At 42.5% G+C, this 22,079-nt stretch overlaps 1 protein-coding gene across 5 annotated transcripts in view; it reads left to right on the plus strand.

Annotated features, from left to right (window-relative positions):
• Positions 1-2,409: 2,409 nt before the first annotated feature.
• DSN1 (DSN1 component of MIS12 kinetochore complex) overlaps positions 2,410-22,079 on the plus strand; it is a 31,454-nt gene continuing 11,784 nt past the window's right edge. Inside the window, exons 1-8 of one of the 5 annotated variants that reach the window (XM_049869459.1) lie at positions 2,410-2,857; positions 4,548-4,596; positions 4,806-5,132; positions 7,229-7,302; positions 8,573-8,645; positions 10,247-10,334; positions 14,691-14,750; positions 15,159-15,230. In XM_049869459.1, coding sequence (XP_049725416.1) covers positions 4,563-4,596; positions 4,806-5,132; positions 7,229-7,302; positions 8,573-8,645; positions 10,247-10,334; positions 14,691-14,750; positions 15,159-15,230 — 728 coding nt within the window. In that variant the 5' untranslated portion in view covers positions 2,410-2,857; positions 4,548-4,562. Of the gene's footprint in view, positions 4,597-4,805; positions 5,133-7,228; positions 7,303-8,572; positions 8,646-10,246; positions 10,335-14,690; positions 14,751-15,158; positions 15,231-22,079 lie in introns of all 5 variants that reach the window. The other 4 variants (XM_049869458.1, XM_049869460.1, XM_049869461.1 and 1 more) reach the window with 4 other exon arrangements.

Raw genomic sequence — 22,079 nt, forward strand, 5'->3', positions numbered from 1 at the left:
ACAGTTTCCTTGGACTTGGCCTCTCTGATCTCCCTTGTGGATTGGTTGGGGCCCCTGGAGATTTGAAACCTCACTCTACCCCACCCCCACCTGCTTGGGAAGGATGAGGTCTGGGAATGCCACAAGAAGCTGGCTGGTTGGGGTCACTTGGGAGGGACCACCAGGTGTCCCCGGCTGCTGACTGCTGACACCTCAGAGTCTTCCACGAAGTGCGATATGACTACTGAGAAACAAATACAAACTGCTGAAAAAGAAAAAAGACGGAATGAACCTTCGTACTTAAGACATAAAAAAAGGATACTTCAGACAGGTTAATTATCTATTGCAGTGTAATTATCATAGAACATTGATCTCACACAGATGTTGTGGATCAGGAATTCAGAAGCTGGGTAGTTCTGTCTCAGGCTCTTATGAGGTTGCAGTCAGATGTTGATCAGACTGGCAATCATCTGAAGGCTAGACTTGGGGGCCAGAAGATCCATTTGCCAGGTGGTTCACTCATAGTGCCTGGCAAGTCAGTACTGGCTGTCAGCAGAAGGCCTCAGTTCCTCACCCTGTGGGCAGTCCACAGGACTGCTTGTGTGTCCTTACAACATGGTGGTGGACTTTCCCCCAGAGCAGGACAGAAGTCACAATGTCTTTTGATTTGGCCCTGAGAACCACATACTATCATTTCTGCAATATCTTATTGGTTATACAGATCACCCTGTTCAATGTGGGAGGGCATTAACATCAGAAGGCAGGGATCATTGGGGGCCATCTTAGGAAATGGCAACCACATATTTGTTTTTAGCTCTCCTCTTTTTTGAGGGCCTAACAGCAGTCAGGCATCTTCTAGGAGTCTGTTGAGGATACAAGAGATGGGCCTAGAAGACAAGGAAGCAAATGTCAACGGCAGGAGGGAGCTGAGGGTTCTAGAGCCCAGAGGAATCAGGAAAGGCTTCATGGAAGAAGGGACATCTGAGCTGAGGCCGAAAGTTGAGATGCTGACCAGCAAAGAGAATGGTCATGTATTGGTAGGCAGGAGACTGAGAGGAAATGGTTCTAGGGAGAGGGACCAGCATGTGTGAAAGCCTAGTAGTAAAAGAGCAGAGCAGAACTGGGAAACTGGGTGGGGAATGATGAAAGAAGAGGCTGGGTCAGATCACACGATGCCTTACAAGCAAAAGAATTTTTATATATTCTGTGGACAGTAGTGAGCCATGAGATTTCAAAGCAGGGAAATGACATAGTTGGATAATGTATTAGGTCTGTATTCCATGAAGCAATATTTTCATTGTGCCCCAGGATGGCCAGCCCTGGCTGGGAACACTATGTTCTATTCTTGGGACAATGACAAATGAAGAATGGAAACAAGGACTGGGCATAGAAGGAACTGGGTACCATTGAGCCCCAGAAAATTGTATTCAGGGAACCAAGAGCAAATCTCTGCTTTTAGATGTCTGTTGGAATCAAAGGGTGGAAATTTCAGAAAGGCAGATTCCTGCTTGTCACTAGAAAACTTTTCCAAGGACCACAGCTACTATGGTAGGATGACCACAGTCATGCTCCCAAGCCATCTCACTTCAGACTTTGTGGCCTGCTCTTCAACATTTGGAGGTTTCAGATTGGAAAGAAAGGGCTGCACACCAAGGGAACATTTTGATGGTGCCATGCTTGGTGCTGAGGATGCAGCCTGCTCTCTGGGGGTTCCTAGGCCAGCAAAGGGTAGTGGAGCAGGTTGGGCTCCTGGGAACGCAGAAGAGGCATCTGGCTTTCGGCCTGGGGCCTCAGGGAAGACTCAGAGAGAGGATTCCTCAGCTGGAAGTTTTGCCAGAAAAAATGCTGGGAAAGGCTTGCCAGGCAGAGAAAAAGGCTAGAGCAAAGGAAGAGGCAGGAAGCAACGTGAGGTGGGCAGAGGAGCTGCAAGCAACTTGGAGAGTGGATTGTCTGTGATAAGGCTGGAGAGTTCTTGAACTTGGCCAGTGTAATAAGGGGCTACAGTAGGAGAAAAAGTCCTAGAGCAGGAGTGGGATAAGACAGGCAGGCTGGAGCTCTAAGTCCACACTTTTGGAGTTAAAACGATAGAGGGGATCCATGCCGAGCTACGGGGCAGCGCATCAGGTACCTGCTGCTTAGCTTTCCTTCCTTGGGCAAGTACCTCCCTAGGTCTTTTTTCCCCTACTTTAGACGGGTCCTGTCGGGTGAGTGCCGGGAAGACACCGCACATCCCAAAGTTGCGTACTGCAGGGAAGACAGTGGCGTGCCCGCGCCGGGCCTAGTAAATACTTGGCCGAGGGGGCGGGGCTGACAAGAACGCGGACCACCCACTTGCGCATGCGCCTTGGTGCAGAGCCGCGTAGCGCGTGCGCGGGCCCACGGTGGCCGCGCATGGGCCTTGGGTTGGCGGGAGTTTCGGAAGCTGCGCTGGCAGAGCAAACGGGGGGCGGCGCACAGGATCCGGATCCGGACCCGGAAGGAGCGGCCGCGGCGGCTGCGGGCGTTCGTGGTTGACCCGGGGCTGCGAAGAGAGTGGCTTTTGGCTTGTGTTTCGGAAGCGGAGGCTCTGAGCTGGACGGGCGTCGCTCTGAGGTCAGAAAGTCGCAAACTTCTTCCCCGACGCGGCCCCGCTCGCTCCCGCCGCAGCGTTTTTGGCGTCGGGTCTGCTCCGGTCGGCCGCCATCTTCCCCCCCGCCCCGGGAGGCGACGGAACCTCCTCCCGGGGGAGGAAGCCTCAGGACGGGCCGCGCCGCCCGCTCGGGGCCGGTTTGTAGAACCTGCGGTCTACGATCGAGAACGGTGATTGAGGCCTGGGTTCGAATTCCACCTGTGCTCCAGTCTGGCTGCGTAACAAGCTTGAGCCAGACATTTTGCCTGTGTGAGCCTCATTTTCCCGCTCTGCCAAGTGGAGTTAACAACAGTGCTTATCTCCTAGAGTTGGGGAAAGGATTAAATGGGATAATGATGCAAATAAAGCGCTTACATCGCACAGGTCCTGACCCATTATAAGCTCTTAACAAGCGACAGTTGCTGCTGTTATCCGGGCTTGTTATCTTCTGTGTGATGCAGTCATAAGGACTGTTGAGAATTTAGATCCGAGGCCACCCTCTTTTTCCTATTATCTTTTCTGAATCTTCTTTCCACATAGATTTATTTCTTTTTACAAAGCACCCCTATGTACAGATTTCTTCTGGGAGGGAGGAGGAAGGCTAGAAGATGAAGAGATGCCTCAGTCATGTCCCTGTCCTCTTGGAGCCACTTGTATGTGAGGGGCACTAGGAATACAGATGCAGTCTGGCTGGGGAGACCTGTGAACAGACTTCACAGCCACTGCATGGGAGACCAAGGAGTGGAGCAACCAACTTCACCAAGGAGAAGTTGTGTGGAAGCTTCACATTTGATCTAGGTTGGGAAGGAGGAATAAGTTTTCAGGTAGAAAGACCAATGCGTGCAGTGATTCACAAGTGGTGTGGAGAATGGTGTTATCAATGTACATGGGAGAGGTAGGGGGGAGTGGCAGGAGAGAGCAGGAAGGGGTAGGTTGGGACTAGTTTATGAAAGATGTTTAATACACTTTAGAAAAACTGCTGCTGCTGTGTGAAGAATGGATTAGAGAAGAGTAACGCTGGGTAGGAAAACTAGTGGAGAGACTGTTATATTAGTCCAGGGGCATATTATGACTGAACTAGACTAGTAACTGGAGCCCTGGTGTCACAGTGGTTAAAGCATTTGACTGTTAACCAAAAGGTTGGCACTTTGAACCCACCAGCAGCACCGCAAAAGAAATATGTGACAGTCTGCTTCTTTAAAGATTTATGGCCTTGGAAACTATGGGGGGCAGTTCTACTCTGTCCTGTAGGGTGCTGTGAGTCAGAATCGACTCCATGGCAGTGGGTTTGGTTTTGGTTTAAACTAGTAACAGTGGGAATGGGGAAAAGATTTAAAGAGACTATTGGAGGTCAAACAGAGAGGACTTTGGATCTGGACAGTTAAGAATAAGGAGAAGTAAAGGAGGACACAGTTTTTCTAATTGGAAGACCAGGTAGATCAAACGCCATGAACTAAATTAGGGAATTAGGGACTCCCTTTTCCATTGCCATTGAGTTGATTCTGACTCATAGTGACCCTATAGGACAAATGAAAACTGCCCCATAGGGTTTCCAAAGCTGTAACCTTCATGGAAGGAGACTGCCACATATTTCTCCTGCAGAGTGGCTGGTGAGTTCAAACTGCCAACCTTTCAGTTGGCTAAGCGCTTAACCACTTTGCCACCAGGGCTCCTTCAACACAAAATAATTGGGAAGCAAAGTAAGATATGTGTCAAAGGGAGATAGGAGTACTTCTAGAAATAAGTTCAACAGTAGTTGGTGATTCTCTGTGGAGGAGGTGAGATGGGATTGTGCTAGATGGTGTTGCCAGGTAGGTAGCATTTCACGGGGCAGAGATGGTTGGTGAAGTGGGCAGTTCAGAAAGACTGGAGAGGAAGAGGCCTGTTCTGAAGTAGCAAAGCCCCAGTGAGACTGGGGCTGAAGTGTGGAGAACAGATCACCTTGTTTTCCTATTTTCAGGGTTTTCCACCCAGAATGACTTCAGTGTCTAGATCAGAGACTGTTCGAGGTGAGTATTATAGTGAAATTCAGTACCTTTTGCCTCTGGGGTTTAGGCTTTCTGGCTCCTGGTGAATCTGGAATCACATCTTCGTTAGTTTGCAGAGATGCTTCCTCGGTGTTTCCATGATGGGGGCATGCACTTTCCTTTTTCATCTTATTGCACAGATACTTTGTTGTGATGGGTTTGATTTTGTATTTTAACTTTTTTATAACAAGAGCTAGAAGAGGAACCAGTGATGTCTAAGACTCACGATCATCGGTTGAAATCAAGTCCCAACCTTATGGAAGTGTGTGCTAAATCGCCTGCCTCCCTGGAGATGACTCAGAATGTTTCAAAGGAAAGAATTCACCTTGGCTCTAGTCCTCAAAAAGGGGGAAGTTGTGATCTCAGCCACCAGGAAGGACTTCAGTCCAGGTCCCTTCATTTGTCCCCCCAAGAACAATCTATCCATCATCAAGGCAGAAGGCAATCCTGGCGGCGTGCAAGTATGAAAGGAATGAACCGGCGGAAGTCCCTGCCTCCCTTTCACCAGGGCATCACAGGTGGGGTGCTATCTACTAAGACAGTGACGTTCCAGCTCAGTTAAGAGGCAGTGAGGTATGGCGGAAAGAGCATAGGAGCATAGACTTGACTTTGCTGACTTTGAGCAAATTACTTCATGTGAACTCTTTGAGCCTCAGTTTCCTCATCCATAAAATGGAGACTGTACTACCCACCTTGTGGGAATAGTCTAAGATTATAAGTACTAATGTAAAACACTTAGTGAGTGTTTAGTATCATCGCCATTTAAATCGTATTAGCTGCCCGTTGTAATCTATACCATGAATAGAAATTGTGACTTACAGTTGTCCAACACTCCCCTCTGCTAGGATCAGAGGCGTTAAAGATGCCTTCCTGTGCTTTCTGCCTTATACCTTAAAGTGGAACAGAAGGTGGGTAGGTTGGCACTTGATTTTAGACCTTATAACTGAAAATATTTCAGAGGGAAGACACAGAAAAATACTGAGCATGAAAACCTAGTTTTTAGGAATGCTGTATTTGAATGTAATTTGTATGATTTTGTGTGAATTTACTGCAGTAACTTTATCTCAGCATCAAACTACAGGATATAATGTGGAAAGTCTAGCACATTTCAGGAAGAACTTGGTAGATGTGTGACCTTGAGCAGTCTGCTTAACCTCTTTTGCCCTAAGGCCCTCATCAGTAAACTGGGGATGGTAACGGTACCTGTCACACACAGGGTTGTGTGAGGATTAATATTTATAAATGAGTTGATACATAACATAGTACTTGGCACAGAGTAAACTCTCAAATGTTAGCTATTGTGATTATTTTTAAGATATTACCCCACTTCCAAGTGACCAGATGTCTAGAAGTAAACCTGGGAAAAAACAGCTACCCAGCGTATCAGTAAATGGCTGTCACAGTGTCCATGTAGCTTACTCCATAGGTGTACCAAGAAGACATCAGCAGTTCCCTAAGATTCCTCCCCCCCCCACCATCTCTACCCTAGAGCATATGGGCTTAAAATTCTGAATAACAGAAAATCATTGATGTAGTGGGACTGGCTATCTCCTTGTTATTCCTGACTACCTACCGAGTTTCCTTGGTTACAGACAAGGTATCCTGCTCTTCTTGACTCATAGCAATGAGAATTAAGAAAGGAGATGAGAACTGTAAAAACAGAGCCAGCTTAGCCCGGAGGGCAAAAAGATAGATATCTCTCGTAATTCTCAAAGCACACTTTCTTTGCTGTATAATAACTGGAGTTATCTAAATGGAGATAATGAGAAAAAAAGAATATATACCTCCTGGAGTTGTTTGAGGATTATGTAAAATGTATATGGACACCATCCAATTCAGGCTGATGACTCACTGTGTGACCTTGGGCATGTTACCTCTTTACCTGCTACCTAGCCATTGTGCCTCAGTTTTATCATCTGTAAAATGGAATCGATAAGAGTGCTTGCCTGAAGGTCTAATGAGATGTGTGTAAAGCATTTAACAAAATGCCTTTTCTACAGCATTCAACAAATGCTTGCTAGCGGTGTTATTATTAAGTCATTATAGAGAGGCAGCATGGTATTAGTGGGAAAAACACAGGTTTTGGTGACAGACTTGGGTTTGCATTCTGGCTCCACTTATCCCTGGCCTCAGATATGTCATCTGCTCTCTGAGCTTCAGTTTCCTCATTTGTAAAACAGAGCTAATAATGCGTCCTTTGCAGGACTTATTAAAGGACTCTTAAGATGATGTATCTGAAGCACATAAGTGTCAGTCATAAAAATGCTCAAACATTCCCATATACTTTCTTCCAGTGGTGAATACGAGTCCTCAAAAAAAAAAGTTAAATTTCTTTTTATCTACGTTGTTTAACAAGATAAGATTTTAATGTAAATACACAGGAAAACTTCTTATAAACGTTTTTCAAAGTTTTGGATGCATAGATGGGTAAATGTGATCTTCAAGTGATCTTGGAAAAATTAGATGTGACTATGAATTCTCCCTTTAACCGGAGGGGGCTGCTTGAGTGTTCTGGTCTTAAGCTGGACTGCGCCAAGAAGGAGGAAGTTTTCCAGTTTTGTTACTTTGTTAAGTGTATAAGTATCTAGCTCTTTAATGTGGTATTTTATGTTAGCGCTCAGCAGATCCATCAGTGTCAACTTAGCAGAAAGTAAGCGGCTTGGCGCCCTCCTGCTTTCCAGCTTCCAGGTGAGATGCTTGGGACTGGGAGACGCTTTCTTTCTTTTTTTTTTTTAAACTCACTGTCACAACCCCAAACAGAAATTAATACGTGATACACTGGTTAAGATTAAAACATATTTCTCCCTAATTGGGATTAATTTAAAAGCCACGTTTATTCCCCTTTAACTGACTTCTCGCTGGATTGGGCTCTCTGCCGGTCCCATTGGTACTGCGGATGGGTGACTGCTGCAGCTGCTGCTGCTCCTGCTAACTAAGCTGCTGCAGAAGTTTCGCCAGTTCAGTATCCTTTGCTCAATGGCAACAAATGATGGGAATTTATAGTGGGCAGAGTTCAAAATCGAAGTTAATGTGGACATTTTAGGTCCAGCTGTATACTAAGATAATATTTGACCCATGCTATATAATTTTATTGAACAAGTTATGTATTAACGTGGCTAATGCTTACATCATTGTAGATAAGCACATAAATTTTATGAATAAGAATCAACACAAAGCGGTTGTTATAGGGTAGAGATCAAGCATATCTCTTGATTTCCAACTTGTTCATTGTCTGACAGCAGCTTCTCCCTTCCTCACGGCACTCTATTTCTCTGCTGAGTTTGGTAATTTGCTGCAATGTGACATAACTCACAGACTATACTTAACCAGTTATATGGTCTGTTAAGGTAAAGAGTACAACTCAGGAGTCACTCAAAATATGAACAGGCAAGAATAACAGGATACAACTCAGAAGCAAAATAAAGGCACTTAAGGCAAGGCTTGTAAGGGTCCCTGAAGCAGAGGGTATGACATCCCTCCCCTAGGAAGCTCTCCTTCCAGGATTCTCTCCCACAGGAAGCTTCCTCAAGACTCAGTGTTTCAGGCTTTTATCAGCTAGCTCACATGCTCATTTTGTTAACCAGGTTGGCTCCCAGACTGACTCCCACTCGTTAATACAAACCCTCAGATGTAGCCAATGTAGCCCAATTGCTCTAAGGATTATTTCACAGAGGCTAGGGACAAAGGCCAAACTGCTTGACGAAAAGTAACTTTTAACCTCACAGCACATTATTTGTGTAAATTAAGTGATCTTTTATTTCCTGAACCAAAAGTCAAAAGGTATACTCTGACCAAAAAAGAGTTTTTTCCTCATCTGTTTATTTGTTCATTTGAAAAGTCTTAGATATAAAAATTAAATCATGTTTAGTTTTACGTGTATTAAATCTAAAGTTACGTGAACTCAGGACTGACCCGGAAAATCTTGGTGGTTGTATTCAAAATGCTTTTCTTTCCTTAGTTCTCTGTTCAGAAACTGGAACCTTTCCTAAGGGACACTGAGGGCTTCAGTCTTGAAAGTTTTAGAGCCAAAGGTAAGTTGCTAGAATAGGTGAGTATGATTTGATTCTGGGCTGTACCCTCTCTTAAGGTCAGCTGAAGCCTCACTTGTAGGACCCCCATTCCTATTTTTTTAATTCCTATTTTAGAAATAAGAATATGTGCTTATGTTATAATTTCAGAGGTACAAAGGTGGAGAATGAGCTTCCCCCCCAGGCTTTGCTGTTTTCCCAAGAGGCAGTCACAGCCACTAGTTTCTGTCATGTCTTTGCAGAGATATTTTTTGCATTTCCAAACATTTATGTTTTTTAAATCAAATGCATACATATTTGTCCTTTTTTAAACCTAATTTATCTTGCAGATTGTTTCGTATTGCACATATAGAGCTGCCTTGACACTCTGGCAGCCGTATACTAGTCCATTATGTAAATGTACTATATCTGCTTTAACCAGTTATTTGTCGTTGGGCTTTTAAGGTTGTTTCCAGTCTTTTACTGTTACAATAAATACTGTAATTAATACCTTTTTACACAAAACTTTTGGCATATATGCAAATAAAAATAAGATAAATTTCTAGAATTAAGAGTTACTAGGTCAAATGAAATGATAGGAGTTACCAGATTGCCTTCCGTAGAGGTTCAATCATTTTATTCTCTCACCAGCAATATATGCAAGTGCTCTTTTCTCCTACACACCTACAATTTTATCAGACTTAGATTTTTTTTTACCATTCGGTATGTGGTAACGGGTATTTTGTATTTTTAACTTACGTTCCTTTTTCCTTTAAAGGGTTAAGCATTTTAAAATATTTTTTAGAGCCATTTGTACTTTATTTTTTGTGTACTGTCTCTTCATATCCTTTGTTCATTTTTTTAAGGTGACATGTTGGTCTCTTTGCTATTAATTTGTAGGAACTCTGTATATTAAGGAAATTAGCTGTTTGTGATATAAGTTGCAAATATCCTTTCCCAGAAGTCAGTTTTAACTCTATGTAGTAGCTGTTCTACTAACAGTTCGACTACACAATAACCCACAGTCTGAAATACTCTGTTACCCAGAAAATATATGAATTCAGACTTACTTGCTAGTTAAAATTGTTTCTCTCAGAATTGCACCGTCATCTTAATTAGCATAGATGTGCCAGAGTTATCTTGACAGCTAGTTAGCATGCCCTTTTCTCTCTGCGTTCTTCACTGAATGCAATAGTGAACTCTTCAGATCTACACAGAGACCCGTTTTCGTCTTAGGCCCATGACTCTGTCTCCCACATGTCTTATTACACCCTTGCCCATTGCCTGGCTTTTATAAATATGTTTTTCTTTCCAGTGCCATGGGTTCAAATTTCTTGAAAGAAATGTCACATTCAGATATACTTTCCTAACTGCATTCGTACCGGTCAAGCATACAAACACCATCATGAATGCCATAAAGAGTTGTCTTCCAATTTATCCAGTCTACTAAAGAAGGAAGATAAAACTTTTCTGCGTATTTATACCACTTTCTTGGGTGGGTGAGGATCAGAATGTAACAAGGAACCATAAAGACCATCCTAAGTATGTTATATCTTTGTCAGCAGCTCACTGTGAAAGTTTATATTTATCTTTATTTTATAACAAGTAACTTTTTTCTCTCTTAGCGTCTTCTCTTTCTGAAGAATTAAAACATTTTGCAGACAAACTGGAAAGTGATGGAACTCTACAAAAATGCTTTGAAAAGTCAAAAGGGTAAGAGCAATTTCTTCTGTCATAAATTATAATTGAATTAGACAGTTGTTCATTTACTCAATCAACATTTCTCCAGTATTTTCTATATACCAGGCTCTTCTAGATAACTGGTGATGTAGTGATAAAGAAGTCAAACAGGCCCCACTTTTCATAAAGCTTACATTGTACTAAGAGAGACAGTCAAAATAAATACATAAAAAGAAGTAATTTCAGCCAGTGCTAGTTTTAAGAAATCAATAAATGTGATAGTGACTTCAGGGAGTGAGCAACTTTAGCTAGTGTTCGGGGAAGACCTTTGAGGATACGACCATTGGGCTGAGACCTGAGAGACATGAATGATGAGAAGGAATCAGCCATGGAAAGACAAGGGTAAAAGCGTTGTTCAGATCTTTGCTAGCTACGCAAGTTGGAGATAAACTCATGTTCTTTGGCTGTTGGCGAGCCAGAATTTTAGCAGCAATTGAAAAATCTCATGCCGCAGCTGGTAGTTCCTCCACAGGGACAAGGCCACCATACCCAAACCCCTCCTCCCTTTGCCCTGAACTATATCATGTCACTTGGGCTTACATTATGAACTAACTTTTGACTTCACAGAGGTATACTTTTCCACAGGCTCTTAGATTGATGTTGCTAGTCAGGAAATGAAAAATATTTTAGTTCAACATAACATTTCTTTAATGCAGTGTGTTTAAGCACCTGTCTGCATCTCAGCCAGAGTTTGGTAGAGGCTGTGTATTACAGGCCTCAGTAGAAAAACATGAATGAAAGGTGGCACAAATAATTTGCCTTTGCCAGGCAGAGTTCCAAATACATCTGTCATATTTAGCATCTTCATTGCCTGCTTTTTTTCCATTAGAATTAATTACTCTAAATGTAGAATGGTACAACTGTGATGGAAAAAAATATGGCACCTCCTTAAGAAGCGAGAAATGGAAGTACCATATGATACAGCAATCCCATGCCCAGGAATGTATCCACGAATAGACATATGCACACCCATGTTCACTGCAGCATTATTCAGAGTAGCAAACAGATGGAAGCAGCCTAAGTGTCCATCAGCCGATAAATGGGTAAACTGTGGTACATACACACATTGGAATAAAGGGATAAACAACAATGATGCATCTGTCAAACATCTCACAGCATGGATGAATCTGGAGGGCATTATGCTGAGTGAAATAAATCAATCACAAAAGAACAAATGTTGTTGTCCTTAGGTGCCCTTGAGTTGGTTCCGCCTCACAGCAGCTGTGTGCACAACAGAACGAAACACTGCCTGGTCCTGAGCCATCCTCACAATTGTTGTTATGCTTGAGCTCATTGTTGCAGCCACTGTGTCAGTCTACCTCGTTGAGGGTCTTCATCTTTTCCACTGACCCTGTACTCTGCCAAGCATGATGTCCTTCTCCAGGGACTGATCCCTCCTGACAACATGTCCAAAGTATGTAAGACGCAGTCTCGCCATCCTTGCTTCTAAGGAGCATTCTGGTTGTACTTCTTCTAAGACAGATTTGTTAATTCTTTTGGCAGTCCATGGTATATTCAGTATTCTTCGCCAACACCACAATTCAAAGGCATCAGTTCTTCTTCTGTCTTCCTTATTCATTGTCCAGCTTTCACATGCATGTGATGCAATTGAAAATACCATGGCTTGGGCCAGGTGCACCTTAGTCTTCAAGGTGACATCTTTGCTCTTCAACACTTTAAAGAGGTCCTTTCCAGCAGATTTACCCAATGCAATTATTTCTTGACTGCTGCTCCCATGGCTGTTGATTGTGGATCCCAGTAAAAGGAAATCCTTGACAACTTGGATCTTTTCTCCGTTTATCATGATGTTGCTCATTGGTCCAGTTGTGAGGATTTTTGTTTTCTTTATGTTGAGGTGCAATCCATACCAAAGGCTGTGGTCTTTGATCTTCATTAGTAAGTGCTTCAAGTCCTTTTTGCTTTCAGCAAGCAAGGTTGTGTCGTCTGCATAATGCAGGTCGTTAATGAGTCTTCCTCCAATCCTGATGCCCCGTTCTTCTTCATATACTCCAGCTCTTCGGATTATTTGCTCAGCATACAGATTGAATAGGTATGGTGAAAGAATACAACCCTGATGCACACCTTTCCTGACTTTAAACCAAAAAGTATCCCCTTGTTCTGTCCGAACAACTGCCTCTGGATCTATGAACTGATTCCTCATGAGCACAATTAAGTGCTCTGGAATTCCCATTCTTCGCAATGTTATCCATAATTTGTTATGATCCACGCAGTCGAATGCCTTTGCATAGTCAATAAAACAGAGGTAGACATTCTTCTGGTATTCTCTGCTTTCAGCTAGGATCCATCTGACATCAGCAATGGTACGCCTGGTTCCACATCCTCTTCTGAAACTGGCCTGAATTTTTGGCAGTTCCCTGTTGATATACTGCTGCAGCCAGTTTTGAATGATCTTCAGCAAAATTTTGCTTGCGTGTGATATTAATATTGTTCTATAATTTCCACATTTGGTTGGATCACCTTTCTTGGGAATAGGCATAAATATGGATGTCTTCCAGTCAGTTGGCCAGGAGGTTGTCTTCCATATTTCTTGGCATAGACGAGTGAGCACCTCCAGAGCTGCATCTGTTTGTTGAAACATCTCAGTTGATATTCCATCAATTCCTGGAGCCTTGTTTTTCGCCAGTGCAAAATATTGTATGAGACCACTAATATAAAAACTCAAGAAAAAGTTTGTACACAGAAAAAAACAATCTTTGATGGTTACAGGCGTAGGGAGGGAAAATCACCAACTGGTAGACCAATTAACTTTCATGAAGGGAAAGAAAACATAAGGGAAATCAGCACAGTTTGACCAAGGCAAAGTTATAGAAGCTTCCTAGACACATCTAAACGTCCTGAGGGACCATGGTTCTGGGGCTGAGGACTGGGGACCATGGTCTGGGGACATCTAGGTCAATTGGCATAACATAGTTCATAAAGAAAATGTTTTACATCCTACTTTGGTGAGTAGCTTCTGGTATCTTAAAAGCTTGTGATAAGATATAGCTATTGATCCCATTCCATCCAAAGCAAAGGAAAATGAAAAAACCAAAGACATAAAATATTAGTCCAAAGGACTAATGGAGCACGTGAACCGCAGCCTCCATCAGCTAAGAAGAACTAGATGGTGCCCAGCTGCTACCACTTACCACTCTGGCAGTGATCACAATAGAGAATCCCAGACAGAGTGGGAGAAAAATATAGAACAAAATTCAGATTCACACAAAAAGATCAGACTTGTTGGTCCGTCAGAGACTGGAGGAAACCCTGCTAACTCAGAACTGAAGCTACTCTCGAAGTCTGCCTTCCAGGCAAAGATTAGACAGGCCTATAAAGCAAACAATAACACACTTGAAGAATGTGATTCTTAGTTCAGTCAAGTATACAAGACCAAATGGGCAACACCTGCCCAAAAGCAAAGATGAGAAGACAGGAAGGGACAAGAAAACAGGACAAATGGACTCGGGGAACCCCAGGGTATAACAGGGAAGGAGAAGAGTGTTGACACATTGTGGAAATTGCAACCAATGTCATAAAAAATTTTGTGTATAAATTTTCGAATGAAAAACTAATTTGAGCTGTAAACTTTCTCCTAAAGTACAATAGGATAAAATAGAAATAATAATAAAACCAGAAAAAAAAAAATTACCTAACAGAGCTGAACCATTGGTGTGAATAAAACAATCCCTGCCCACGGATAGCTTCAGTTTTAGTGGGGTCACAGATGATTGTATGAAAAACTATTGTTGGACCTTAAAAGGGTGTGAAGGTTTTGATTAATGGGAGAAGAGACTAAAAAATGATGTGGGAAAAAAAATGTGGAGATGGAAAACCCCAGGTGTTTGAAGGTCAGGCTGAGAGGAATGATAAACCCAGTGCCCTCGAGTCGATGAGGAATGATAGGACAGAGTAGACAGGGTAACAGGAGGAATCAAAAGTTGGTGAGATGTGTGGTGCCAGAATATAAAAAAAAAAAAAATTTTTTTTTTTTTTAAGAGCCGTAAGTGCCAAGTGATGGGGTTTTCACCTTTTTCCTATATATAGTATAGGGTCACACAATTTTTAAGCAAAGAAAAAGAGGTATATTTTAAGAAGGGCTTATCTGATCATCCTGTGAATTCGTACTGATGGGAGAAATAGAAGATAAAGTGACCATTTTGAAAGCTGTTATCTAAGTACAAAAGTGAAATGGCGGTCAAGAATAAATATTAGTGGAAAGATAAATTCTGACCATTTTTTACTGCCACTAAGATTATGTAAGGTATCATACTATTGAAAGAGTTTTTTTGGAGAGATTTGTGTTAATCTCATAATCTTGTTTTATTCCAGAAAAGAATTAGATTTGTCTCTGGAAGCATCAGTGGCGGAGATGAAGGAATATATAGCAAAGTAAGTGAAAATGAGACAACCTTTCTTGGAAAATCTCAATTCATTCTCAACCTAAGAAAAATAATTAAACCTGGTAAAAATGAGTAATAAACATTCTGTTCAAAATGTTGTTTCTATTGGTACTAAAAGTACAATAAACTTCCTTATTAGCATTTTATGGTCTATACTGATGGCCAGTTTTGTAGAATGGAGCCTAGGGAATAAGGATGTTAATATGATTTTAAAAACTCATGTTTGATTTGATTAAATTACTTGGATATCTTCTGAATCCGTAGAAATTGCCAATCTTTTAATGACCTTTTTATTCACATCTTAGAACCAGAATATATACCTGTTGTACTTACTGGTGCCCTGAGTGATTCAGAATGAGATGATCAAACATTAACTAACTTTTTTCTCATTCTACAGATTTTCTTCAGAACGTCAGGCTTGGGATCACCTCTTGCTGCATTACCAGAAGGAGGCTGAAGAGATATCCAGGTTAGATCTACGAATTGGAAACAGGAAACCATCTCTTTACCTCGTGGAGTTTGATCTGAATTGATTTCAGTTCCTTTAGTACACATTTGGGCAAGTCTGTTGCAAAAGACCTCTTTAAAGTGTTAAAAAGCAAAGATGTCACCTTGAGGACTGTCTTATTTATCTAGTGTGCTGTAACAAATACCGCAAGTGGATGGCTTTAACAAACAAAATTTTTTTCTCACAGTCCAGGAGACTAGAAGTTTGAATTCAGGGTACCAGCTCCAGGGGAAGGCTTTCTCTTTTTGTCGGCTCTGTGGGAAGGTCCTTGTCATCAATCTCCCCTGGTCAGGAGCTTCTGAGCACAGGGACCTTAGGTCCAAAGGACACCATCTGCTCCCAGCTGATCTTTCTTGGTGGTAGGAGGTCCCCCTGTCTCTCTACTTGCTTCTCTCTTTTATATCTCAAAAAGGATTGATTTAAGACACAACCTAACCTGTAGATTGTGTCCTGCCTCATTAATATAACTGCCTTTAATCCTGCCTTGTTAACATCATAGAAGCAGGATTTACAACACATATGAAAATCACATCAGATGACAAAATGGTGGACAATCACACAATACTGGGAATAACAGCCTACTCAAGTTGACACGTATTTTGGGGTGATGCAATTCAATCCGTGACAAGGAATCAGGTGCACTTGACCCAAGCCATTGTGTTTTCAGTTGCCTCACATGCATGCGAAAGTTGGAGAATAAATAAGAGTAAAGGAGAATAATTAGAGTGAAGAAGAGTAGACGCATTTGAATTATGGTGTTGTTGAAGAATATTGAATATACCATTGATTGGCAGAAGAATGAACAAATCTGTCTTGGAAGAAGTGCAGCCAGAATGCTCCTTAGAAGCAAGGATGGTGAGACTTTGTCTCATGTAATTTGGACATGTTATCAAGAGGGACCAGCCCCTGGAGAAGGACATCATGCTGGGGTAGAGGGTCAGTGAAAAAGAGGAAGAGCCTCAATGAAATGAATTGACACAGTGGCTGCAACAATAGGCTCCAGCATAACAACAATTACGAGGGTGAAACAGAACTGGGCAGTGTTTCGTTCTTTTGTGCATAGGGTCGCTATGAGTCGGAATGGACTCGACAGCGCTTAACAAGAACAACAGTACAAACTGAATGATGAATGCATTCTCACAGGCCAGTGAACTCATAAGCCTCTGTGAAGTGTATATTAGCGCTCTGACTGTCAATGGACAGTGAGGGGAAGGAAGGAGAGAGTTGGTGTCAGTTTTTTCAGTCTGAGAACATAGACGTGTCTTCGGTTGCTGTTCCACATCCTGGAGTAGTTAGGCACATCTCAGCCCTGTACCTGGCAACCTGGGGCAGGGCCAAGAACAGTAGTCAAGGGATATCAGTGAGCATATGGCCTTGGAACTGTAGGTGTGGGAGAGACCCTTGGTCAGGGCCTTTGTGGGAGATCAAAGTTTTGAAAGGGGTAATAGGGGAGGGTGTACAGAAGAGATAGGATCTCTTCCTGCATCTTGAAGGCATAGGAGAGTGGGGAAATGCTACATTTTTAATTAGTTGGCATCCAAACAAGTGGTTTTAAACTTTTTTCCCCAAACAGAATCTTAGCTAGAAACAAAATTTCAAAAACCATAGCCTAAACTAATTGCAAAAGCAGCTTCTTAGTAGAGAGGGACCTTGAGGAACAGGATTTGACAAACTTGCCCGATCTAGTCATTACGTATTGTCAGGTACTTTATTCACCGCTTATATGTTCTGTTTATGAAGGTATAAGATAACACTTTAAAAATAAAAGCTTTTGATGTGGCATTATTGGTTAAGAGGCATACGTCTGGAAACAGACGGCCTCCCTTCAGATTCTTACTACTCCTTAGTTCTGTGACCGAACAAGTCATTTAATCTCTCTAAGCCTCAGGCTTGTCATTTGAAAATGGGGATATCCTGCCTGACTGGGTTATTGTGATTGTTAACAGAAGTTTCTAATGGAAAGTGCCTAGCTGTATCTGGCACCTTGTAAGCACTGAGTAAATTGAGTTGTTAGAGGGTCACTGTAACGTAGCATCAGAGGTCCTCTGACTTCAGCGGGGAGAATGAGAATCACCATCAGCCCAAAGGTGATTCCTGTGAAGCAGAAGTCAGATGTCCCTCTACTCTACTCTCCACCTTTATACCAGTTCTGATACTGGCCGCCCTCCCCAGAGCACTTTCTACTTCTCTACTGGACTCATTGCAGTGGCCACATAGAACTCACAGACCATACTCAGGATTAAGTGGTTTTTAGGAAAGTAACAGGCTACAACTCCGATCAGAACCAAATCGTGAGTAACAGGAACAACTCAGGAGACAGGATACAGTTTGTCAATCAGGACAGCTTACGACAAAGACAACTCTCAGCTGCTTCTTGGCTGTGCCCACAGGCAAGCCATGCTTCTCAGTTGTGTCTACAGGCGGGGCCTTGCTCCAGCCTCTCCCACCAGCCCCCTCTCAGGCCTGGCCTCTGCCACTGGCCCCTGGCCCCTGCTTGGGCAAGTGCTACAGCTCTTTTGGCTCTGCCATTAAGTGCCCAGAAGAACCGCACTCTGCCAGCAAGTTTCCTGCCTGTAGGTGCTCATACTGTCCTGCTCTGTGGGCTGGGAAGCCAACCACAGCCGACTTGCACTGGTCTCTTTATTCTCACTGCTGCTGTCTCCTGCCACTGCCATTCTGTGTCATCTCCAATGTTACAGATCTCTCTGTCTCCTGAGTCTAGGAGGTTCTCAGTGCAAGGATCCCAGGTCCAAAGGACTCACTCTACTCCCAGCTCAGATTTTTTTTTTTAATATTTTATTGTATTTCCAGTGCAAGTTTACACAGCAAATTATGTCCCCATTTTAAATTTACTATAGAAATTCTTCATCAAAATTGGCTACACTTTTCACAATGTGTTAACATTCTCATTAATTCTGTTCCTCATGTTTTGCTTCCAGTAATCTGGTTTCCCTGTCCCCTTACCCTTTCATCTTTGCTTTAGAGCAATTATTGACCATTTAGATAATTTTTTAAAAGTGCACAGTACTCATCAGTAATCTTTATTTTATAAGCCAATGTTATTTAGCTAAAAGGTGACCTCGGGAGTAGTTGTGATTCAGAGTTTATGGAGTATCTCAGGGCAGTAGTCTCAGAGAGCCCTCTAGTCTCAACTGGCCCAGTAAGTCTGGACTTCCTAAGAATTTAAGTTTCTCCCCGTTTCCCAGGTTCCATCCTTTGTAGCCCTGTTGAGAACAGGTCATTAGCGATTGCTAGGTGTCATTTAGTTCCTCTGGTCTCAGGGTAGATGGAGCCGTTGGCTCTTCTTCTTGATGCTAATAAGATCCCCCTCGACTTCTGTGGGATTGGCTCTTTTATAAGCCTACTCCCCCCACCAAGACCACAAACTGACCAATTCCCTGGTAGGCCACAGTGACCTAATTTGCTCAGTGAACTGTCCAGTCCCTGCAGTGCTTTTACTCAAATTATTTGCATAGTAAACTCTCTAATCCCTTTGTGAGATTCTGGTCTGGCAGATCATCTTAAAGTTACAAATTTAAAAAAAACTTAGCTCTTCAAGTTTTTAAATTCTGCTTACATATTGTTACTCTGTATGTAAGTCTGTCAAGTTTTAGCAGTTATTTTCTTTTTAAAAAAGTTTGCCATTCAGCCATTTCAAGGGGTACCATATGCATCCATAAAGAACAGTGATGAATCCATGAAACATTTCATAACAGGGAGGAATCTGGAAGGCATTACGCTGCATGAAATTAGTCAGTTGCAAAAGGAGAATTATGAGACCACTATTACAAGAACTCAAAAAGTAGTTTTAAACCGAGAAGAAAATATTCTTTGATGGTTATGAGAGTGGGGAGGGAGGGAGGGAGAGGGGTTTTCACTAATTAGATAGTAGATAAGAGCTATTTTAGGTGAAGGGAAAGACAACACACAATACAGGAGAGGTCAGCACAACTAGACTAAACCAAAAGCAAAGAAATTTCCTGAATAAACTGAACACTTCAAAGGCCAGCGTAGCAGGGGTAGGGGTTTAGGGGCCATGGTTTCAGGGGACATCTAAGTCAATTGACATATAAAATCTATTAAGAAAACATTCTGCATCCTACTTTGAAGAGTGGCGTCTGGGGTCTTAAACGCTAGCAAGCGGCCATCTAAAATGTATCAATTGGTCTCAACCCACCTGGAGCAAAGGCAAATGAACACCAAAGACACAAGATAATTACGAGCCCAAGATACAGAAGGGCCACATAAACCAGAGACAACATCAGCCTGAGACCAGAAGAACTAGATGGTGCCTGACTACAACCGATGACCGCCCTGACAGGGAACACAACAGAGAACCCCTGAGGAAGCAGGAGAGCTGTGGAATGCAGACCCCAAATTCTGGGAAAAAGACCAGACTTAATGGTCTGACTGAGACTAGGAGCACCCCCATGGTCATGGTCCCCAGACCTTCTGTTAGCCCAGGACTCGAACCATACCCAAAGCCAACTCTTCAGACAGGGATTGGAGTGGACTATGGGATAGAAAATGATACTGATGAGGAGTGAGCTTCTTGGATCAAGTAGACACATGAGACTATGTGGACAGCTCCTGTCTGGAGGGGAGATGAGAGGGCAGAGGGCGTCAGAAGCTGGCCGAATGAATGGACATGAAAATAGAGAATCAAGGGAAGGAGTGTGCTATCTCATTAGGGGGAGAGCAAACTAGGAGTATATAGCAAAGTGTATATAAATTTTTATATGAGAGACTGACTTGATTTGTAAACTTTCACTTAAAGCACAATAAAAATTTTTTTTAAAAAAAGGTAGCGTATGATCAGGAACCGATGGTACGGGAAGAAGACGTCCCAAGCTGCGCTGAAGGCATTAGTGAAAAACAAGGCTCCAGGAATTGACAGAGTATCGAGATGTTTCAACAAACGGTTGTAGCGCTGGACGCGCTCACTCATCTATGACAAGAAATTTGGAAGATAAGTACTTGGCCAACCACCTGAAAGAGACCCATGTTTATGCCTATTTCGAAGAAAGGTGATCCAGCCAAATGAGGAAGTTCTCAACCAATATCATTAGCATCACATGCAAGCAAAATTTTGCTGAAGATCATACAAAAGCGGCTGTAGCAGTGTATTGGCAGGGAACTGCCAGAAATTCAGGCTGGTATCAGAAGAGGATGTGGAACCAGGGATATCATTGCTGATGTCAGATGTATCCTGGCTGAAAGCAGAGAATACCGGAAGGATGTTTACCTGTGTTTTATTGAGTATGCAAAAGCATTCAACTGTGTGGATCAGAACAAATTATGGATAACATTGTAAAGAACAGGAGTTCCAGAACACTTATTTGTGCTCATGAGGAACCTGTACATAGATCCAGATGCAGTTGTTCGGACAGAACAAGGGGCTACTTTTTGGTTTAAAGTCAGAAAAGGTGTGCATCAGGGTTGTACCCTTTCACCATATTTATTCAGTCTGTATGCTGAGCAGATAATCTTAGAAGCTGCACTATATAAAGAACCGCACATCAGGATTGGAGGAAGGCTCATTAACAACCGGCGTTATGCAGATGACATAACTTGCTTGCCGAACGTGAAGAGGACTTGAAGCACTTAACTGATGAAGATCGAAGACCACAGCCTTCAGTATGGATTACACCTCAGCATAAAGAAAACAAAAGTCCTCACAACTGGACCAGTAAGCCACATCATGATAAATGGAGAAGAGATTGAATTTGTCAAAGATTTCCTTTTACTTGGATCAACAATCAACAGCCATGGAAGCAGCAGTCAAGAAATCAAAAGATGCATTGCATTGGGTAAATCTGCAAAGGACCTCTTTGAAGTGTTGAAAAGCAAAGATTTTACCTTGAAGAGTAAGGTGCCCCTGACCCAAGCCATGTATTTTCAGTCACATCATATGCATGTGAAAGCTGGACTTTGAAGAATTGACACCTTTGAATTGTTATGTTGGCAAAGAATATTGGATATACCAGGGACTGCCAAAAGAGCAAACAAATCTGTCTTGGAAGAAGTACAACCAGAATGCTCCTTAGAAGTAAGGATGGCGAGGCTGGGTCTTACATACTTGGACATGTTAGGAGGGATCAGTCCCTGCAGAAGGACCTCATGCTTCGTAAAGTACAGGGTCAGCAGAAAAGAGGAAGACCCTCAATGAAGTGAATTGACTGAGTGGCTGCAACAATGGGCTGAAGCATAACGATTGTAAGGATGGCGCAGGACTGGGCAGTGTTTTGTTCTGTGGTGCATAGTGTCACTATGAATCAGAACCGACTCGACGCCACCTAATAACAACAACCTTTTGTATGTGTACAATTCATTTGACACTGCAGTAATTACATTCATTTACCATGCTGTGCAGCCATCACCGGTCTGTTTCCAAGTTTTTCATCACCCTTAACAGGGACCCAGTGCCCCTGTCCCTATCTCCTCCTTGCTGCTGATAACCACTAATAAACTTTGATGTCTATGCATTTGTCTGTTTTAGATATTTCAAATATGTAAGATCATAGAATATTTGTGTCTGACTTCTTTCATTCAGCATACTGTTTTCAGGGTCCATCCATGTCATAATGTGTATCACAACTTCATTTCTCTTAATGGTTAAATATTATTCCATCGTGTGGATATATACCACGTTTTGTTTATCTGTTCATATGTTGATGGGCGTGTGGTTTGTTTTCACCTTTTGGTTATTGTGAATAATGCTGCAGTGAATATTGGTATTCAAGTATCTGTTTGTGTTCCTGTTTTCAAGTCTTTTGGGTGTATACCTAGGAGTGGAATTGCTGGATAGTG

Source organism: Elephas maximus, chromosome 25 (genome assembly GCF_024166365.1).
Source record: "Elephas maximus indicus isolate mEleMax1 chromosome 25, mEleMax1 primary haplotype, whole genome shotgun sequence".
Classification (NCBI taxonomy): domain Eukaryota; kingdom Metazoa; phylum Chordata; class Mammalia; order Proboscidea; family Elephantidae; genus Elephas; species Elephas maximus.